This window comes from Suncus etruscus, chromosome 20 (assembly GCF_024139225.1).
Source record: "Suncus etruscus isolate mSunEtr1 chromosome 20, mSunEtr1.pri.cur, whole genome shotgun sequence".
NCBI classification, from domain to species: domain Eukaryota; kingdom Metazoa; phylum Chordata; class Mammalia; order Eulipotyphla; family Soricidae; genus Suncus; species Suncus etruscus.
Window position 1 is genome coordinate 25724748 of NC_064867.1, and position 16991 is coordinate 25741738.

At 38.6% G+C, this 16991-nt stretch overlaps 1 protein-coding gene across 1 annotated transcript in view; it reads left to right on the forward strand.

The window, feature by feature from the left end:
- Positions 1 to 16991, forward strand: part of LOC125998218 (collagen alpha-6(VI) chain-like) — a 126923-nt gene that overhangs the window by 70472 nt on the left and 39460 nt on the right. Inside the window, exons 23-27 of the mRNA XM_049766485.1 lie at positions 277 to 339; positions 4117 to 4179; positions 5509 to 5559; positions 7941 to 7976; positions 9378 to 9440. Coding sequence (XP_049622442.1) covers positions 277 to 339; positions 4117 to 4179; positions 5509 to 5559; positions 7941 to 7976; positions 9378 to 9440 — 276 coding nt within the window. The remainder of the gene's footprint in view (positions 1 to 276; positions 340 to 4116; positions 4180 to 5508; positions 5560 to 7940; positions 7977 to 9377; positions 9441 to 16991) is intronic.

Below are 16991 nucleotides of genomic sequence, written 5' to 3' on the forward strand. Positions count from 1 at the left end.
GTAAGAACCTAAATAAAATTTCTTCAGAAGATAAGACTCACAAAAAAGCACAATCATTTAAGCAACATCTGGCATGAATCACTTTATTAATTTTCTTTTATTTACTAGTCTTTATTTGACAACTGTGATCCTTTTCTTTTTTCAGAGCAGGAGTCATCAATTCAGCCATAACTCTTTTCCCATCTGTGGTTAATTTTCCTCTTAAAAGCTACACAAAAGGTTGAAAGGAAAATGGCTTGATGTTCTGCTATATTTAAAATTCTTGTTTTGTTTCAGGGACCTCATGGACCAGAAGGAAAAGCAGGAAGCCCAGGCCGTTTGGGAAGCCAAGGACATAAAGTAGGTCACTTTCTAAAGACACACCAAATTGGATTTTCTTCCCATGGGGAAGTGTGTCTGATTGCAAGTCAGAGCTTTTTCAACACAAAGAACATATCCCATTGCCTCTGCACCACAGCTCAATTCTTAGAAAACCAGCCACATCTACGGATAGGGTTGTGGATCAGGATGAGGTCAGAGATTCCAACTGAGCATAATATCACATAACACTACCCTCAATCTGAGTTGAAGAACTGCAGGGAATAGGGCCTATTGTGAGTTATGCTTGCCTGTCTTCCAATCTTTCTACATCTCTCTGTTCCCCCTTCTCTGCTCTTTTCTTCCTCCTTTTCCTCTAGTCATTCCATCTTGATTGAAAGGCCCTGATTTACTGACTGAGCATTCAAGTCCAGGAAATCAGGGATCATTGTTCACTTGGCTCACTGAAGCCACTTTGGTACTTAGAATAATGCCTAACATATGGTAAATTCTTGCTAAGTATTTTTTTGTAATGAAAGAGTGTTTCAGTCACAGATGGGCAACTACAATGTGGAATTAACCCTACAAATCTATTCCAACGTGTGTACTGGTGCATTCATTTTCAATGACAGGGGACAGTGTAGCACATTCACAGAGAAGAGAAAAATCAGAGAAAAGGGTGGTAAAGTAAATCATAAAAAGTTGGCCATTGAGAATATCTTGATATAGAGGATTAGATAAAATGGAGGGTTGAAATCTGCTCTGGACTAGTAAAGACAGCTGACACAAGAATGAGGGGGGAATGGTGAAGGCATGAAATAAAGAGTGATCCCTCAACCCCTCAAATGATAGGCTTGCTTCCAAACTCGTGTGTAGCCATAGGTCTGGGAAGGCAAGTTTGAAATAGAGACAGATATGTCTTCGCATCCTAGAGAAATGTGAAAAAGATGTGGGTTCTTGATGAGCACCAAGTTTATCTTAGCATAAAGAAGGTCAGAGGTGAGTGTACAAATATTATTATGGTAGTGTGTAGAGAAGGCTGGTACAGGAAATGGAGTGAATTCACAAGCCAGTGCTGATAGGGACCAGGAGAGGGTTGGAGAAATTGAGGGCTCCTACAATCAGAGGGGACTGTGCAAGGAGAAAGATACTAGTAAGGTTATTATGTCAAAGATCATGATTTAAGGAAGGGAACTCTTTTAGGAAAGGAGCAAGAGTTTGAGGGATAAGTTCCCTCAAAGTAAACATCAAACTCTTTGAACCATTTCAGAATGGATGGAAACTTCTAAACATTGTATTTGCTGAGATGAGCCACAAACACATATTCCTATCTGAATCAGTTCAGATTCCAAGAGAGACAAACATCCAGGGATCAACAGGTGGGCCCCAGAAGTCAGGTAGAGGGTCCCCCAGATAGCTATTTCTTTGAAAGGAAACTTCCCTCCCTAAGTTGGTAATCTCCTCCTTCTCTTCTATATACCTGTTCTTTTTCACTCCAGCATTCAGCACAGGTAGACAACTGTCACTGTGCTTTTACACACACACTGTCTTGGTCATTTCAACATCGAGCAGAAGACATCCCAGAAAAATATTCTAGAAAAGGCACAAAGAGTAAGGAGACAGTGGAGAGAGTTGTCTGGCACTGTCTCAGTCATATGATCAGGGTCAACTGAGCCAAACAATCTTGCCATGACATGATCGGAAAGTCATATCCTCAAGACCCTGAAACCCAATCCCATAATCAGAAAAACAACACTAGACAAACATGTTCTGATAGAAGTTTTATAAAAAAAAAAACATTCTGGGCATCAAAAATGAAGAGAATGTTACCATATCAAGAAGTCTAAGGCATGATATGTAGAAGGTCACAGGGTCAGAATGTGGCTCAGTCATAGAAAACATGTCCTACACATGTGAGGCTCTGGGTTCACTCATGGAGCCAGGAAGGACAATAGAAAAAAAATGGATGATAGATATAAAGAAGCAAATCAAATCTGAATAAAGTAGGGCCTAAGCTAATAATGATGAATCAATAGTTATTCAATTATTGTGATCAATGTTCCTTATGAAAGTAATTAAAGTAATATTAGCAACTGGGAAAACTAAATGTGGGAGATATAGCAGCTCTGTATAGTCTTCATAGTATATCTGTAAATTTAAAGTTTAAAATGCTTTTTTGAGGGGGAGATTTGTTTTGGTTTGGTTTTGGTTTTTTGGTTTTAGGGTCACACCCAGCAGTGCTCAGGTCTTACTCTTGGATCTGTAGTCTGGAATCACTCTTGAAAATTTCAGATGACGGGACCAGAGAGATAGCACAGCAGCTTTTTCCTTGCAAGCAGCTGATCCAGGACCAAAGGTGGTTGGTTCGAATCCCGGTGTCCCATATGGTCCTCCGTGCCTGCCAGGAGCTATTTCTGAGCAGACAGCCAGGAGTAACCCCTGAGCAACGCCGGGTGTGACCTAAAAACCAAAAAAAAAAAAAAAAAAAAAAAGAAAATTTCAGATGACAACTGAATACCAGTAATACTGGTTGATACTGATACCAGTAATCAAACCAGGTTCAGAAACATTCAAGGCAAGAGCCCCACCTTTAGTACCATAAATCGAGCCCTAAAAGTGTTTATATTTTAGGAAAATGAGTTCATAGGTCAGGAATCTGATTCAGTGATAAGGCAAATGCCTTGTGTAAGATTTAGTATATAAGTTAATGTCATATCTCCCTCCCCAAACATTTAGCACTGCTAGATATGCTCCCACATCATTTAAAAATAAAATATATTTCTTAAAAATATGCTAAGCATTATGACAATAATATTTGGAAGTCTTCACTCTGGATAAGGACTGGGTGCTGAAAACATGTAAAATAATATGCATGACATGGATGGTACAGTTTCAGTAACAGTATTGCAAACCACAATACCTAAAAGGACAAAAAGAGGAGAGAGACAGAGAGCAAGAATAAAAGTGTCTGCTATGGAGATAATTTGGTGGTGGAGGTAAGATGAGAAGGAATCTAGAAAAAGTAATGGTAGAAAATGAACACGAGTGAAGGTATGGGTGTTGAAATATTCTATGATTGAAACTTGACCTTCAACAACTTTTAAACTCTGTATTTTATTGTGAGTCAATAAAAATGTTTTTTTAAAAAAATAATGACTTTTTTGTAAGAATGTTTTTACAAAAGTCAGTGTTACTTGTCCAAATCATTGGACTGTCCTCAACATAATTGTGAAGCTGATTTTAGAACCTAAGTGAGCGTTTTATTAGTCAGGTAGCTGCCATGGATGTTGTGCTCTCCCTGTCAACTTGATTCACACTGAAAACTTTCTAACTTCATTCAAAGTCAGCTACATTTGCAATACTCCTCATGTAAGCAATTGTGCTCAGGTCTTTTAGCAGTTACAGTATTATGCATGTAGATCTCATTAGTCAAGCAGCATCACTGATTCTTGCATCACTTGCATAACCCTCTGTCCCAGTCATACAAACCCATGTGTGACCCAGATATCACTGTGTGTAACACATAAAAATGTATACTGCGGGGGCCGGAGAGATAGCATGGAGGTAAGGCATTTGCTTTTCATGCAGAAGGTCATCGGTTCGAATCCCGGTGTCCCATATGGTCCCCCGTGCCTGCCAGGAGCAATTTCTAAGCATGGAGCCAGGAATAACCCCTGAGCACTGCCGGGTGTGACCCAAAAACCACATTAAAAAAAAAATGTATACTGCATCTAATTGCATTGTTGTCATAGTTGCATCTAATTTCTGTCACCAAGAAACTCAACTAACTAGGACATGTTTCATTTTTCTCTTTGACAGGGAGATCCTGGAGATCTGGGCGACAAAGGAGCTCTTGGCCTTCCTGGTCCCCGAGGATTGCCGGTTTGCTTTTTATTACAAATTCTGATCTGGCTCTGGGAATCTTTTAGTTCTGTAGATCTCAGGCTTCCTAGAGAAAGTGTGAAAGATCCCCAGCCCAATCCAGCTGTATAGTTTATCCTCATCTTGGATGAGTTATTTCCAAAAGGGGAACTACCCAGGATGCTCTTGAAACCAAACAATTAAATGAGTAAAATTTGTCTTTAGGGGCCAGAGAGATAGCACTGGTGTTGAGTCAATTTCCTTGGATAGCTCGAAACTTGGTTTGATCCTGGTAATCTTTTTTTTTGGGGGGGGGGGGCCACACCCAGCAGTGCTCAAGGGTTACTCCTGGCTGTCTGCTAAGAAATAGCTCCTGGCAGGCACGGGGGACCATATGGGACACCGGGATTCGAACCAACCACCTTTGGTCCTGGATCGGCTGCTTGCAAGGCAAATGCCGCTGTGCTATCTCTCCGGGCCCGATCCTGGTAATCTTATCTGGTCTCTTGAACACACTGCCAAGAGTCATTCCAGGAGTAAGTTTTAAGACTGCCAACAGAAAAAAAATTATTGTTTTTTTATTTTGTTATCAGATCACATCAGGCAATCCCTAGGGGTCCTGCACTTAGGTTCTGCACTAGGAATTACTCCTGGTGGCACTTAGGAAACCATATGGGTGCTGGGGATTAAGCTTGGGTCAGCTACATAGAAGGTAAGCACTCTATCTATTGTACTATCCAACCCCAAGAAAATTATCTTTAGCATCACCATAATCCTTCTAATCCTTCCTACTATCAGAACTTGATTATCAGGGTCATCAGAAACCCAGATCACCTTTACCAATGATCAGCAGTCCTCACCAAAACCTTCTATCTGGATCTAACAGTAACCAATGTTTAAGCATTGATGAGCTCTTGTTTTTAATCTAGCAAACTAAAAATAATTTAGTTAAGATATAATAGTATAAATAATATAAATAAATATAAATAAAATAAGTAAAATATACATAAATATAAAATATAAATAGTTCATTAAAATATAAGTGTTACTTGGAAGAGATAACACTACTGCCTTATTTTCTTTATATGACTCTATGCCTGAAACTTTTATTGAATCCCTCAGAAGACACTTTGCACTCAAATATAATGATCATTTTTATTTACAGATGAGGCTCAGGTAGTATGCAGTGTTTCCATCTGTTAGTGATAGTGGCCACCAATATCATTTCAAGTAGGCAGTATCCAATGTTTCTTAGAGGGAGCATACAGCTCCTAATTCAACCACAAAGATGACCATCTTGTTCTTTTGATGAGTCTGGAATGTATGTGGTAACTGTTGGTTTGTTTGCAGGGTGATTATGGCATCCAGGGTTATGGTGGTATCGGAAGAAAAGGCACCAAGGTAAGACTCCACCAATGGAAAGTGAGCATCTCCCATATGATGTCTGGCTTGTTTGTTTGTTTGTTTGTTTGGTGACCACACCAAATAGCATAAAATAAGGGAAGCTGTGAATTAGGTAGTCTTAAAAATTCAGAGAAACATTTTTGATAATGGGTTTTCTTATTAGCCATGGCTTACTTATGTCATGGACCCTCACCCTAATTGATTAGCCACATACCATGTGCTAGAGGGGAAAGTATCATGACACAGGCAAAAATGGAATCTTGGAGAACAAATTTCTCTTATTTACAAGGATATGTAATCAGGGCTGTTCTATCTAGCATTAGCAGTGAGTAATAATTAAATAATCCAGGGGACTTAGAGAGGCAAATTTGTCTTCTTCTTGTATTTTCTTCTGTCATTAGTGATGGATGTTACAATATTTCAGTTATATTTCTTTTAGGTTTCTGTGTTTTATTATGTTTTATTTGTTTCTCCCTTACATTTGTTTTAATGACAGGGATGCAGTCACATACATTCTTGGTTGTGGTATTTCCACAACTGTCGCTGTTACTTGCTTGGGTTTGACTATTTAGCTGTGGTGTTATTCTGATTGTGACCAGAGATCTCACACTTTGTTGTGGGGCTGGGAATGGCTAGATAGTTGAATTGTAAAGATCATGTTGGGTGGATGAATATGCTCTCTGGGGCCCGGAGAGATAGCACAGTGGTGTTTGCCTTGCAAGCAGCTGAACCAGGACAAAAGGTGGTTGGTTCGAATCCCGGTGTCCCATATGGTCCCCCGTGCCTACCAGGAGCTATTTCTGAGCAGAGAGCCAGGAGTAACCCCTGAGCACCGCCGGGTGTGGCCCAAAAACCAAAAAAAAAAAAAAAAAAAGAATATGCTCTCTGAAAAATGTTTTAACACCTAGAACAGTCACTGAGGTGATAGATGATATAGATATAGATATAGATATAGATATAGATATAGATATAGATATAGATATAGATATAGATATAGATATATACCAAGATCGTAAGTGGGGAAATGTACCAAATTCTAGACTGAAATTGTGTAAATAATCAATGTAATTCTCAGTGCATTTCCAATCAGGATGATGCAAAAGGCTGTCTGAAAAAATCAACAAGCCCAGAGGAACACTAAACTGTCTTTGAAAACTGCTACTGTCAGAAGAGAGAGATAATATAGAACATAGAGCACTTGTCTTGCATGCAGCTGACCTGAGTTTGATCCCTGGCATCCCATATTTGGGGATTAAACTTGGATTAAACTTAATCAGTCCCCAACTGATAGAAATAATACCTGAGTTCAGAGCCAGAAGCAAGTCTTTCTGAATACAGCCAGGTATGGGCACCCCCCAATAAAGCCAATGAATGAGATATATTTCGTCAACTGTTCGTTCAAATAGAGGACAATTAAAAAGAATTTTACTTTCCCAAAAGAGAACTCTTAAATAACCCAGAACATAAAAATACTATACCCCTCCAAAATTAATATATATGATTCTTATAATAATTTAAAGGAAGTATTTTTTCATAACATCATGTAAAAATAATCAAGCATGGGGCTGGAGCAATAGCACAGTTTGCCTTGCACGCAGCTGACCCAGGACAGATCTGGGTTCAATCCCCGGTGTTCCATATGATCCTCTGAGCCAGGGAGCAATTTCTGAGTGCATAGCCAGGAGTAATTCCTGAGTGTCACTGGTGTGGCCCAAAAAAAAATGGACAGAAAAATCTTAATAGTATTAACTTGCATTTCAAATGGTCAAAGGAAAATATGCCAAAATGTTTAGAATTATTAATTTTGAGTGTGAGTTTCTGGTGACTTTTTCTTGTATTCTCTTATATTTTATATTTTTGGAGCTATTTTTAATCAGAAAGCATACTTTGTTTTAAATAATGTGTATTCTCTTAAGTGGGGACTACTGTGCCTTTTCGATTATAGCCTTTCTCCAAAGGAAGTTCAGAAAAAAGCGTCAGGAAATGAATGATCAAATTCAGACTCTCAATTTTCATATTTATCCATTGAAATAAGTTTTCTGAGCCTTTCAGAGAAGACAATCAGGCATCCCCTATTTCATTATATGTAGTAGGAGGAGAACCAATTTGTTATTCCTGGTGTGTGCATTTTCTCTTATCATAAATGTTATTGAACAAAAACTGGTAAATTATTGAATATAGAAAGTAGCATTAGTTTTTCAAATGACACTGTACAGTTTTCTTTTCATCTGGAACCTTCATTGCTTCAGAAGAATTGAAATAATTTACATTAAAAATAAAAATTAAGCAAAGCAGCAGGTAAAATTAAAGTCAATAGAAACTGATCTCAATAAAATGGACATCCATTAATTATTTTTTTCAATTATTTTCAATTATAGGGACAAGAAGGATTTCCTGGAGAAAGTGGACTTAAGGTACCATGTACTTCTTTCTAAGTCTAGATCAAACAGATTCTCCTGGGATCATGAACTGCATCAGAGGACAATGAAAGAGTCATTAATTATAAATAAATATGAAGAAATCTTTATAAGTAAAAATAGGGAAGAAATAAGCTTTAAAACTTATTTTCTTTAAAAAATTATTATTTTAAATAGATAGTTTAAAATAAATAATGGGATTCATTCTAAATTTTCTGATCAATGTTCTCCTTCCCCTCTCTCATTTGTGCTTGCTTTGTTTAAAATAAAGTGTTAGGAAATCTAAAATGACCAGATTTTACCTGGATCAATATTTCCAATGTGTTTATAAATTCCCTCTTGATAATATGTTAACAAGTGATGTCCTCTTACTAAAAACATTTGCTGGCCTCAGTTCATACATATACCATGATAGGATTAGGGGACATGATCATAAGCATAGTTCTAGTCTCCAAGGAAGCTGTGTTCTGACTGTAAGTAAAACATGGACGATGCACTATGCTATGTGGAAAGCTTTAAAAACAAGACATAAAACTTCAAATATTAAAAGAATGTCCTCATATTTGAGTCCACATTAAAACACTGAGATTTCATTTTACCTAACAGCTGCATGATATTCCATTGTGTAAATGTACAACAGTTTCTTTATTCACTCATCTGTTCTCAAACACATGGATTATTTCTAGATTCTGAATAGTAGTACGAGGAGCGTAGGACTGCAAAGGTCTTTTCTTCGTTGTGTTTTGGGGTTCCTAGAGTATAATCCTAAGAGTAGTATTTCTGGGTCATATGGAAGCTCAGTGATGGATATGGAGAGTATTATGCTGAGTGAAATGAGTCAGAAGGAAAAGGAATAGCCATATAATGATTACACTCATTTGTGGAATATAAAAAAATAGTATGGTATTGTCCAGGGACAATAGAGACAAGAGACAAGAGGACCAGTCTATGGTAAGAAGCTTGCCACTAATAGCAGGGGAATAAACTTAGGATGGAGAAGGACATGACAATGATAGTTGGAAATGATCACTCTGGCCAAGAACTGGATGCTAAAAAGAGATGTGATATGCATGATACACCTTCAGAAACAATATTTCAAACCACAATGTCTAAAAGGGAAAAAAAAGAGAGAAAGAGAAGAAGGATGAGATGTCTGCCACAGAGGTAGGCAGGGAGAGGGCAAGGAGTAGAATGGGAGGGAAATTGGGGATATTGGTGGTAGGAAATGTGCACAGATAAAGGGTGTTGGACATAGTATGATTGAAACTCAATCATAAGCAATTTTGTAATTGTGTGTCTCATGGTGATTCAATTAAACAATTTATTTTTTATTTTAAAATTTAAAACGCAAATACAATCTCTGTTTTAATAGTCATTTATTGTTCTGAATTTATTAAGGGTGATGTTGGAGACCCTGGTGACAAAGGAGAAATAGGACCCAAAGGAGCAAGAGGAAAGATGGTAAGTTTTTAAGACTAGTATTTTATAATGCCAGTTGCTACAGCGTTCTTTTCTATTCTTTGCATTATCACCTGTTCTCAAATATCTGTAAAAAAAAATGTGCCTTTTTAAGGAAAACTTGAGAAAAGAAAATATATTGCTCATCTTCCATTGCCAGCAAGAGAATCTGTGGTTTTTAATGAATAAATTTACCATCACTAAATGCCAAGGACGATTCTTAATACTGGAGCCATATTTTTTTTTCAAAGAATGTGGTCTGAAGAGTTTTTGCATGGACCAAATATGGTAAATTTAATCATCCTGGCCAATTTAATGTAAACTAAAGACTACTGGTTGCTTTTCTATTAGAGTTTTGTGAACTAGTTTTTGACAGAAAATACTCAAAAAGTTTCCATCTTTAGCTCAATGGGGTATCTATTGAGTGTTGTGGAAGTGTTCCATTTATTCTATAACTGTTTGCATCCACTTGGTCCATAGAAGGAGGGTTGCTTAAATGTGCCTAGATCACTCAGAATAGCCATACATTTTTGATATAGCTCATTGACATCAGCCTCCTTATCTTCCACGGGATTATGGCCTTAGGAACTTATGACTTTTTTATAGAACTTTAACTGTGAGTAAAAAAGATGACTTCTTTAGAAGAGACAATCATGCCATTATTTCTCTCAATGCATTGTCTCTCTTCAGAACAACATGGATCAGCTTAACTGATCTTTTTTTTTTTTTTTTTTTTTTGGTTTTTAGATCACACACAGCAGCACTCAGGGGTTACTCCTGGCTCTATGCTCAGAAATCGCTCCTGGCAGGCTCGGGGGACCATATGGGATGCTGGGAATTGTACCACCATCCTTCTGCATGCAAGACAAACGCCTTACCTCCATGCTATCTCTCTGGCCCAGCTTAACTGATCTTATCTTAACACTATCTCCATTAACTGGAAACCTAATATCTGATAAAAATTCATACTGGTTGTGATGATAATTTGCATTATCAGTATTCATTTTACTCTGATCTGTTTTTTTTTTCTTTTCATGTTAATATTAAACATTAACACAAACTTTGTTTAGCGAGCAAATGGGTTGTAGTCATACAAGATAAGGAAATGGGATTTTTCCCTTTATTCCTTTTCTCCTGAGAATATTTCTGCTTCCCATCTGGAGCTCATTTCCTCATGTTTCTGGGAATCTTTCCTTCAACATTATGATCTCCAAAATGAACAAGTAGGGATTTAAGACAGATATAATTAGAAAGATAGTTGGGAAAGACTATCCAATTAATCCAGATGTCATCTACATTAAGATATCTCTGGGTTCCTTCCCTTTACTTGTTAATGAAATAGATTGCCTTAGAACATGGGAAATATGAAAATATGTTCAGCTGTTTGCTGATTTCCTCCCCCAAGTGACACATTCATCATTTTAATAATAGAAAAATATATATTTTTATTCTTGACTTTTATATATTTGAATTTCCTACTTTCTCTCCACTGTGAATAATTTATCACTGCTTATTTCACCTGCCAAGATGCCTTTTCCCCACATTTCTGTAAAAGTTCCTGAACTTAGAGTATAGACTTGAAAAACTAAGGCTCTCTCCTTGGAAGATAAGGGTTTCCAGAGGAAGATTTTGGTTGAGCTTTGCATAAAAGGAGAGAGCCTCTGTAGTGCTCTTGGGATATTTTCATTTCTTATTTTTTTTTTGTTTTGTTTTGTTTTGGCTTTTGGGTCACACCTGGCAGCACTCAGGGGTTACTCCTGGTTCTCTGCTCAGAAATTGCTCCTGGCAGGTTTAGGGGACCATATGGGATGCTGGGATTCGAACCACTGACCTTCTGCATGCAAGGCAAATGCCTTACCTTCATGCTATCTCTCCGTCCCCAGTTGTATTTCTTTTAAATTTTCACCTTCAGTTTTTTCTACACCTGATATTTTTCTTTAATTTTCCAATACTTTTAACCTGCCTAATTTATGGTACATACATGATTTTTGCATTTTTTTTAAAACTTTTTAAAGATGCACTTTGTTGTTTGTTCTTGTCAATGGGCCACAACCAGCAGTGCTCAGGGGTTACTTCTGGCTCTGCACTCAAGAATCACTCCTGGCAGGCTCGGAGGAACATATGGGGTGCCGGGGATTAAACCAATTGTTCTATCTCACTGTACTACCCACTATATTATCACTCCTGCCCCTAAACATGTGCTTTGAAGGAAGTTTCTCATCCTCAGTATTGTTGACTCATGGGGATGGCTAATTCTCTTCATGAGGGACAGTTCTGTGCATCATAGAATGAGGTCAGCCAGTCAATGTGAAGCTTCATCCCCCCCCATACCACCATCACTGCTAAAAATGTCTCAAGACAGTGTGAAATATAATCCCTGCGATATGGCACAATCTATGCCTCCACCCCAGGCTAGGTCAGAACCATTGATTTAAAAAAATCTCATAGATTTTTTTTTTTTAAGAAAAACAATTCCTATCTTACCCGCAATCCCATATGTCTTCTCTATTTCTGCATTATCTTTTTGCTCTACTGTCTGGGAAGTTTTCTGAACTTTATCTTAAAATGCTTCTCCTGGGGGCCAGAGAGATAGCACAGCTGTAGGATGTTTGCCTTGCATGCCGCTCATCCAGGACAGACAGTGGTTCAAATCCCAACATCCCAGGTGGTTCCAGAACCTGCCAGGAATGATTTCTGAGCACCACTGGATTTGACCCAAAAACCAAAAAAAATAAACAAAAAATGTTCCTTTTACATTTTAACTTTCAAGAGTTCACTTTTGTTCTCTAAATATTCCTTTGAGGTAGCAATCCTATTTTGTTAGATGGTTAGGATAGCTTCTCTCAGATACATCTAAGTTGCAAACTAGGGGTTGGGTTAGTAGACAATACACAGTTCTTTGATTGTGGCCAGCCCCTCTGGGTGTGACCCCACCCTCAGAGCTGGAGAGCAGGAACCAAGCACAACTGGTGTAATTTCTCCCCACCACACACACAACTCTGATCTGAGTTGGTGTTTTTTAATGTCATCTTTACCCAACATGTGTCTTTATCCTCTTTCCTTGCACACATGGAGAATGACATATCCTTCCTGTTGAAAGGAGGGAAGATACCAACCTTTTGAAGCCTCTGACCTGGTTAAGACAAGTTTCCCTGAAAAGTGGCCAGGCTGAACCCCGCAGTAGACCTTTCACACAGTCTTTATTGGACTGTCTGACTATTGTAGTCAGATTTTCCTAAGATTTTTCCCCATGTTCTGCCTACGAGCGAAAAGCTCTTAGTCACAGCTTCCTGGTAGCTACATTAAAAAAAAAAAAAAAGAGGTCATTGCTGAGAGGTGGATCAGGACCTTCACACACTGATTCCTGCTGGTTTCTGCCGGGAATCAGAAGGGTGCAGAAGCCATCTTGGGCCATGTGGTTTCCAGCTGCCTGAGACTGGATTTCATCAGCATTCCTGCCAGTGATCCTGCCTGCTTCAGAGGTGGGTCAGGATATACACACACTGATTCCTGCTGGTTTCTGCCTGGAGTCAGAAGGGTACAGACACCATCTTGGACCATGCAGTTTCCACCTGCCTGAGACTGAATTTCATCAGCGTTCCTGCCAGCGATCCTGCCTGCTTCAGAGCTGCCTGAGACTGGATTTCATCAGCGTTCCTGCCGGTGATCCTGCCTGCTTCAGAGGTGGGTCGGGACATACACACACTGATTCCTGCTGGTTTCTGCTGGGTGTCAAAAGGGTGCAAAAGCCATGTTGGGCCATGGTGTTTCCAGCCGCCTGAGACTGGATTGCATCAACATTCCTGCCAGCGATCCTGCCTGCTACAGAGTTCTTGGCTAGCTCCACCTTCCTGCTGTGCCTTGGATGACCCTGAGGACTTGAAGGGAACTCTTTGCTTTGCTTGTCTGTCTTCCCTGAATACTTGAAGCTCTCCGCAGAGGCCTCGGAAGCACACAAACCCAAAAAAACTGTCATCTAGAGGCCGCAGAAGAGCACGGCAGCTCCGTTTCATGGTCACGCACTCTTTCTAACCAATGAACCCCACCACAACATTCAGATAAAATCACACTACAAGCGTGAAAATGGGGAAACCTTGCAGGCAAACACTATGCACAGAGAATGAAGACTATAGCTCGAATGACCCAAAAAATTCCAGCCATCTGATTAACCTCTCAGATAAGGAGTTTAGAATAGAAATATGGAAGATGTTCGTAGAACTCAAAGAAAGCATAAATTGATCTAAACAGAACACAAAGACAGAAATCAGAAAACTCCAAACTGAAATAACAGATCTGAAAAACATGGTAGCTGAACTGAAAAACTCAGTGGATAGCCTCTCCAGCAGGTTAATAGCTGCTGAGGACAGAATCAATGTGCTGGAAGACGAGATGCAAAAAAACTCAACACAACAGACAAACCTTAAGACAAACGATTAGGTAATGGAAAAAGCACTCAAGGGATGCGAACAGATGAAAATAGAAATCTCTGATAAACTCAACAGAAACAACATAAGAATCATTGGAGTTCCAGAGGCCCAGGTAGGAGATTTTCAGGAAGAATCAACTGTCAAAGACATCATCAAAGAGATACTCCCAGAGTTAAAGACTATATGCAAACAAATCCTGCATGCCCGAAGGGTACCAGCTAAAAGAGACCCAAAGAAAAACACTCGAAGACAATGACAAATCCCACAGATATAGAATACTGAAAGCAGCAAGATCAAAAAGGGAAATTAAGACTTACAGCAGACTTGTCACAAGAAACTCGCAAGGCCAGAAGACAGTGGTGGGATATTGTGACAAGACTGAATGAAATGAATGCCTCACTGAGAATACTGCACCCCGCCCGACTCACGTTCAGGTTTGAAGGAAGGATACATAGCTTCATGGATAAACAACAGCTCAGAAAAAACTGAAAGGTCTACTTTAAGACAAGAGAGACCAACAAACACAGCAAACTTATCTACAGAGATGACATTAAATCCTATGACAATCATTGTCAATGGACTAAATTCACCAATTAAAAGGCACAGAGTGGCAAAATGGGTCAAAAAGATGAATCCAACCTTCTGCCTACAAGAAACACACCTGAATAGTCAGAAAAACATAGACTCAAAATCAAAGGCTGGAGAAAAATCATCCAATCAAACAACACCCTTAAAAAAGCTGGGGTGGCCATATTAATATCTGATGACACCAACTTTATACTCAGAAAAGTGGTAAGGAACAAAGATGGACACTTTGTACTAATCAAGAGATGAGTGTAACAGGAAGAAATCAGACTTTTAAACATATATGCACCCAATAAGAGACCAGCAAATTATCTAATACAACTATTGACAAATCTCAAAAAAGACATCAATAATAACACAATAATTGTGGGTGACCTCAACACAGCCATGTCAATACTTGATAGGTCAAGCAGACTGAAACCCAACAAAAACATACTAGCCCTGAAAAGAGAAATGGAAGAAAAAGGACTAGTAGACATATATAGGACATTCCACCCCCAGAAAACCTGGATATATATACTTCTCCAATGTACATGGGTCTTTCTCTAGGATAGACCACATGCTGACACATAAAACATACCTTCATAAAATTAAGAGGATAGAAATCTTGCAGGCTACCTTTGCTGACCACAAGGCTCTGAAATTATATGTGAACTACAAAGGGACACACAAGAAAAAACTTTAAAAATTGGAAATTAAACAGCCTGCTACTGAGCAACCATTGGGTCCAGGATAAAATCAAAAAGAAAATCAAAACTTTCCTGGAAACAAATGATAATGAAGACACAAACTGGCAGAATCTATAGGACACAGCAAAAGCAGTCCTGAGAGGAAAATTTATAGCTTTGCAAGCATGCATCAGGAAGGAAGAAGGGGCATACCTGAAAAACTTAATGAAACAGCTCACAAAATTAGAAAGTGACCAACAAAAGGAACCAAAAATAGGGAGACAAGTAAATAACAAAGCTGAAAGCAGAAATCAATGAAGTGGAAACCCAAAAAACAATCGGAAAGATCAACGAAAGCAGCAGTTGGTTCTTTGAAAAAATAAACAAAATTAATAGACCATTGGCAAAATTTACAAAGAAACAGAGAGAGAAATCTGATAACCCGTATTAGAAATGAAAGGGGGGAGATCATGACAGATATTCAGAGATCCAAAGGGTAATCAGAGAAACTTTATGCTACTAAACATGAGAACCTAGAAGAAATGGATAAATTCCTGGACACTTATAACCTTCCACAGTTAGGTAAGGAGGATGTAGCATATCTAAACACCCCCATCACCATGGAGGAAATTGAAACTGTAATCAAACAACTGCTAAAAAGAAAAGCCCAGGCCCAGATGGATTTACTAATGAATTCTTTCAAGCCTTTCAAGAGGAGCTACTACCAATTCTAGCCAGGCTCTTCCACAAAATTGAAAAAACGGGAACACTCCCAAACAGCTTTTATGAAGCCAACATTACCTTGATATACCAAAACCAGATAGAGATGCTGCCAAAAAAGAAAATTACAGACCAATATCCCTGATGAAGGCAGATGCAAAGATCTTCAACAAAATTCTGGCAAATAGGATCCAATGCGTCATCAAGAAGATCATATATTATGACCCTCTTGACTATTTCTAAAACATAAAAAGGACACAAGTATCTCCTTTGTATATCTCAGATGTATTCCCTTAACATCTAGAACTCTTTTCAAACATCCTCATATAGTGACAATTTTGCCCATTGGATTTGTTATTTGATTGTTTGATTTTCCCCCTTTGAGATCTGTTTTTTAAGCAATACTGGTAGAAGAGTATCTCTGTATAGATTTCATGTTTGAACCAAGCTACGGGAAATGTTGGACTTTATTCATCGGTCCCCCAGATGCACCAACAATATCTGTGGCATTGCTTCTCTTTTGCATAGGCACATTAAAATGGGAAAATAATACATATGCAAACAAGTTCTTATCTAATAGAGATGGGAACACAAATTTGGTAATGTAATTAGGCCTTTTACCCTGAACATTGCATAATGATTTGGCTTAGGCCTCAGAAGAATGGGTATCGCCCACACACACCTGAACAATGGATACCATCTATGGAAACAACCACAATTGTCTATAACATTACCAGGATCCAAGCCTCTACCAGGGAAGATCTACCACTGCTTTGGCATTGACTTACTCCAAAGAGTGCTCCCAACACCCAGATGACTCAGCAACAGTCTGCATGCAGGGCAGATGCTTCCACATTGAATGGTATGCTGAAACTAGAGGATGCTTCACATCAGCCTGACATCGATGAAAGAAATGCACAGAATCCAGAGTCTTTAAATATAAGAATCTGATACCAACAATAGCTAAAGTGTGAAAAAGTTTCACTGGGACCACGGAGAATGACTCGAGTTGGATGGACTGGTATGCCTGGAACCCAGAGTCAGTCTTATGCCAATAAACTTCTGGGGTGAGGCCTTTTTTTTTTTCTTTTTTTTTGTAATCAGGTCAAAGATTTTTTTTTCATTTTCCCATTTTTCTGGACCTATGCAAACAA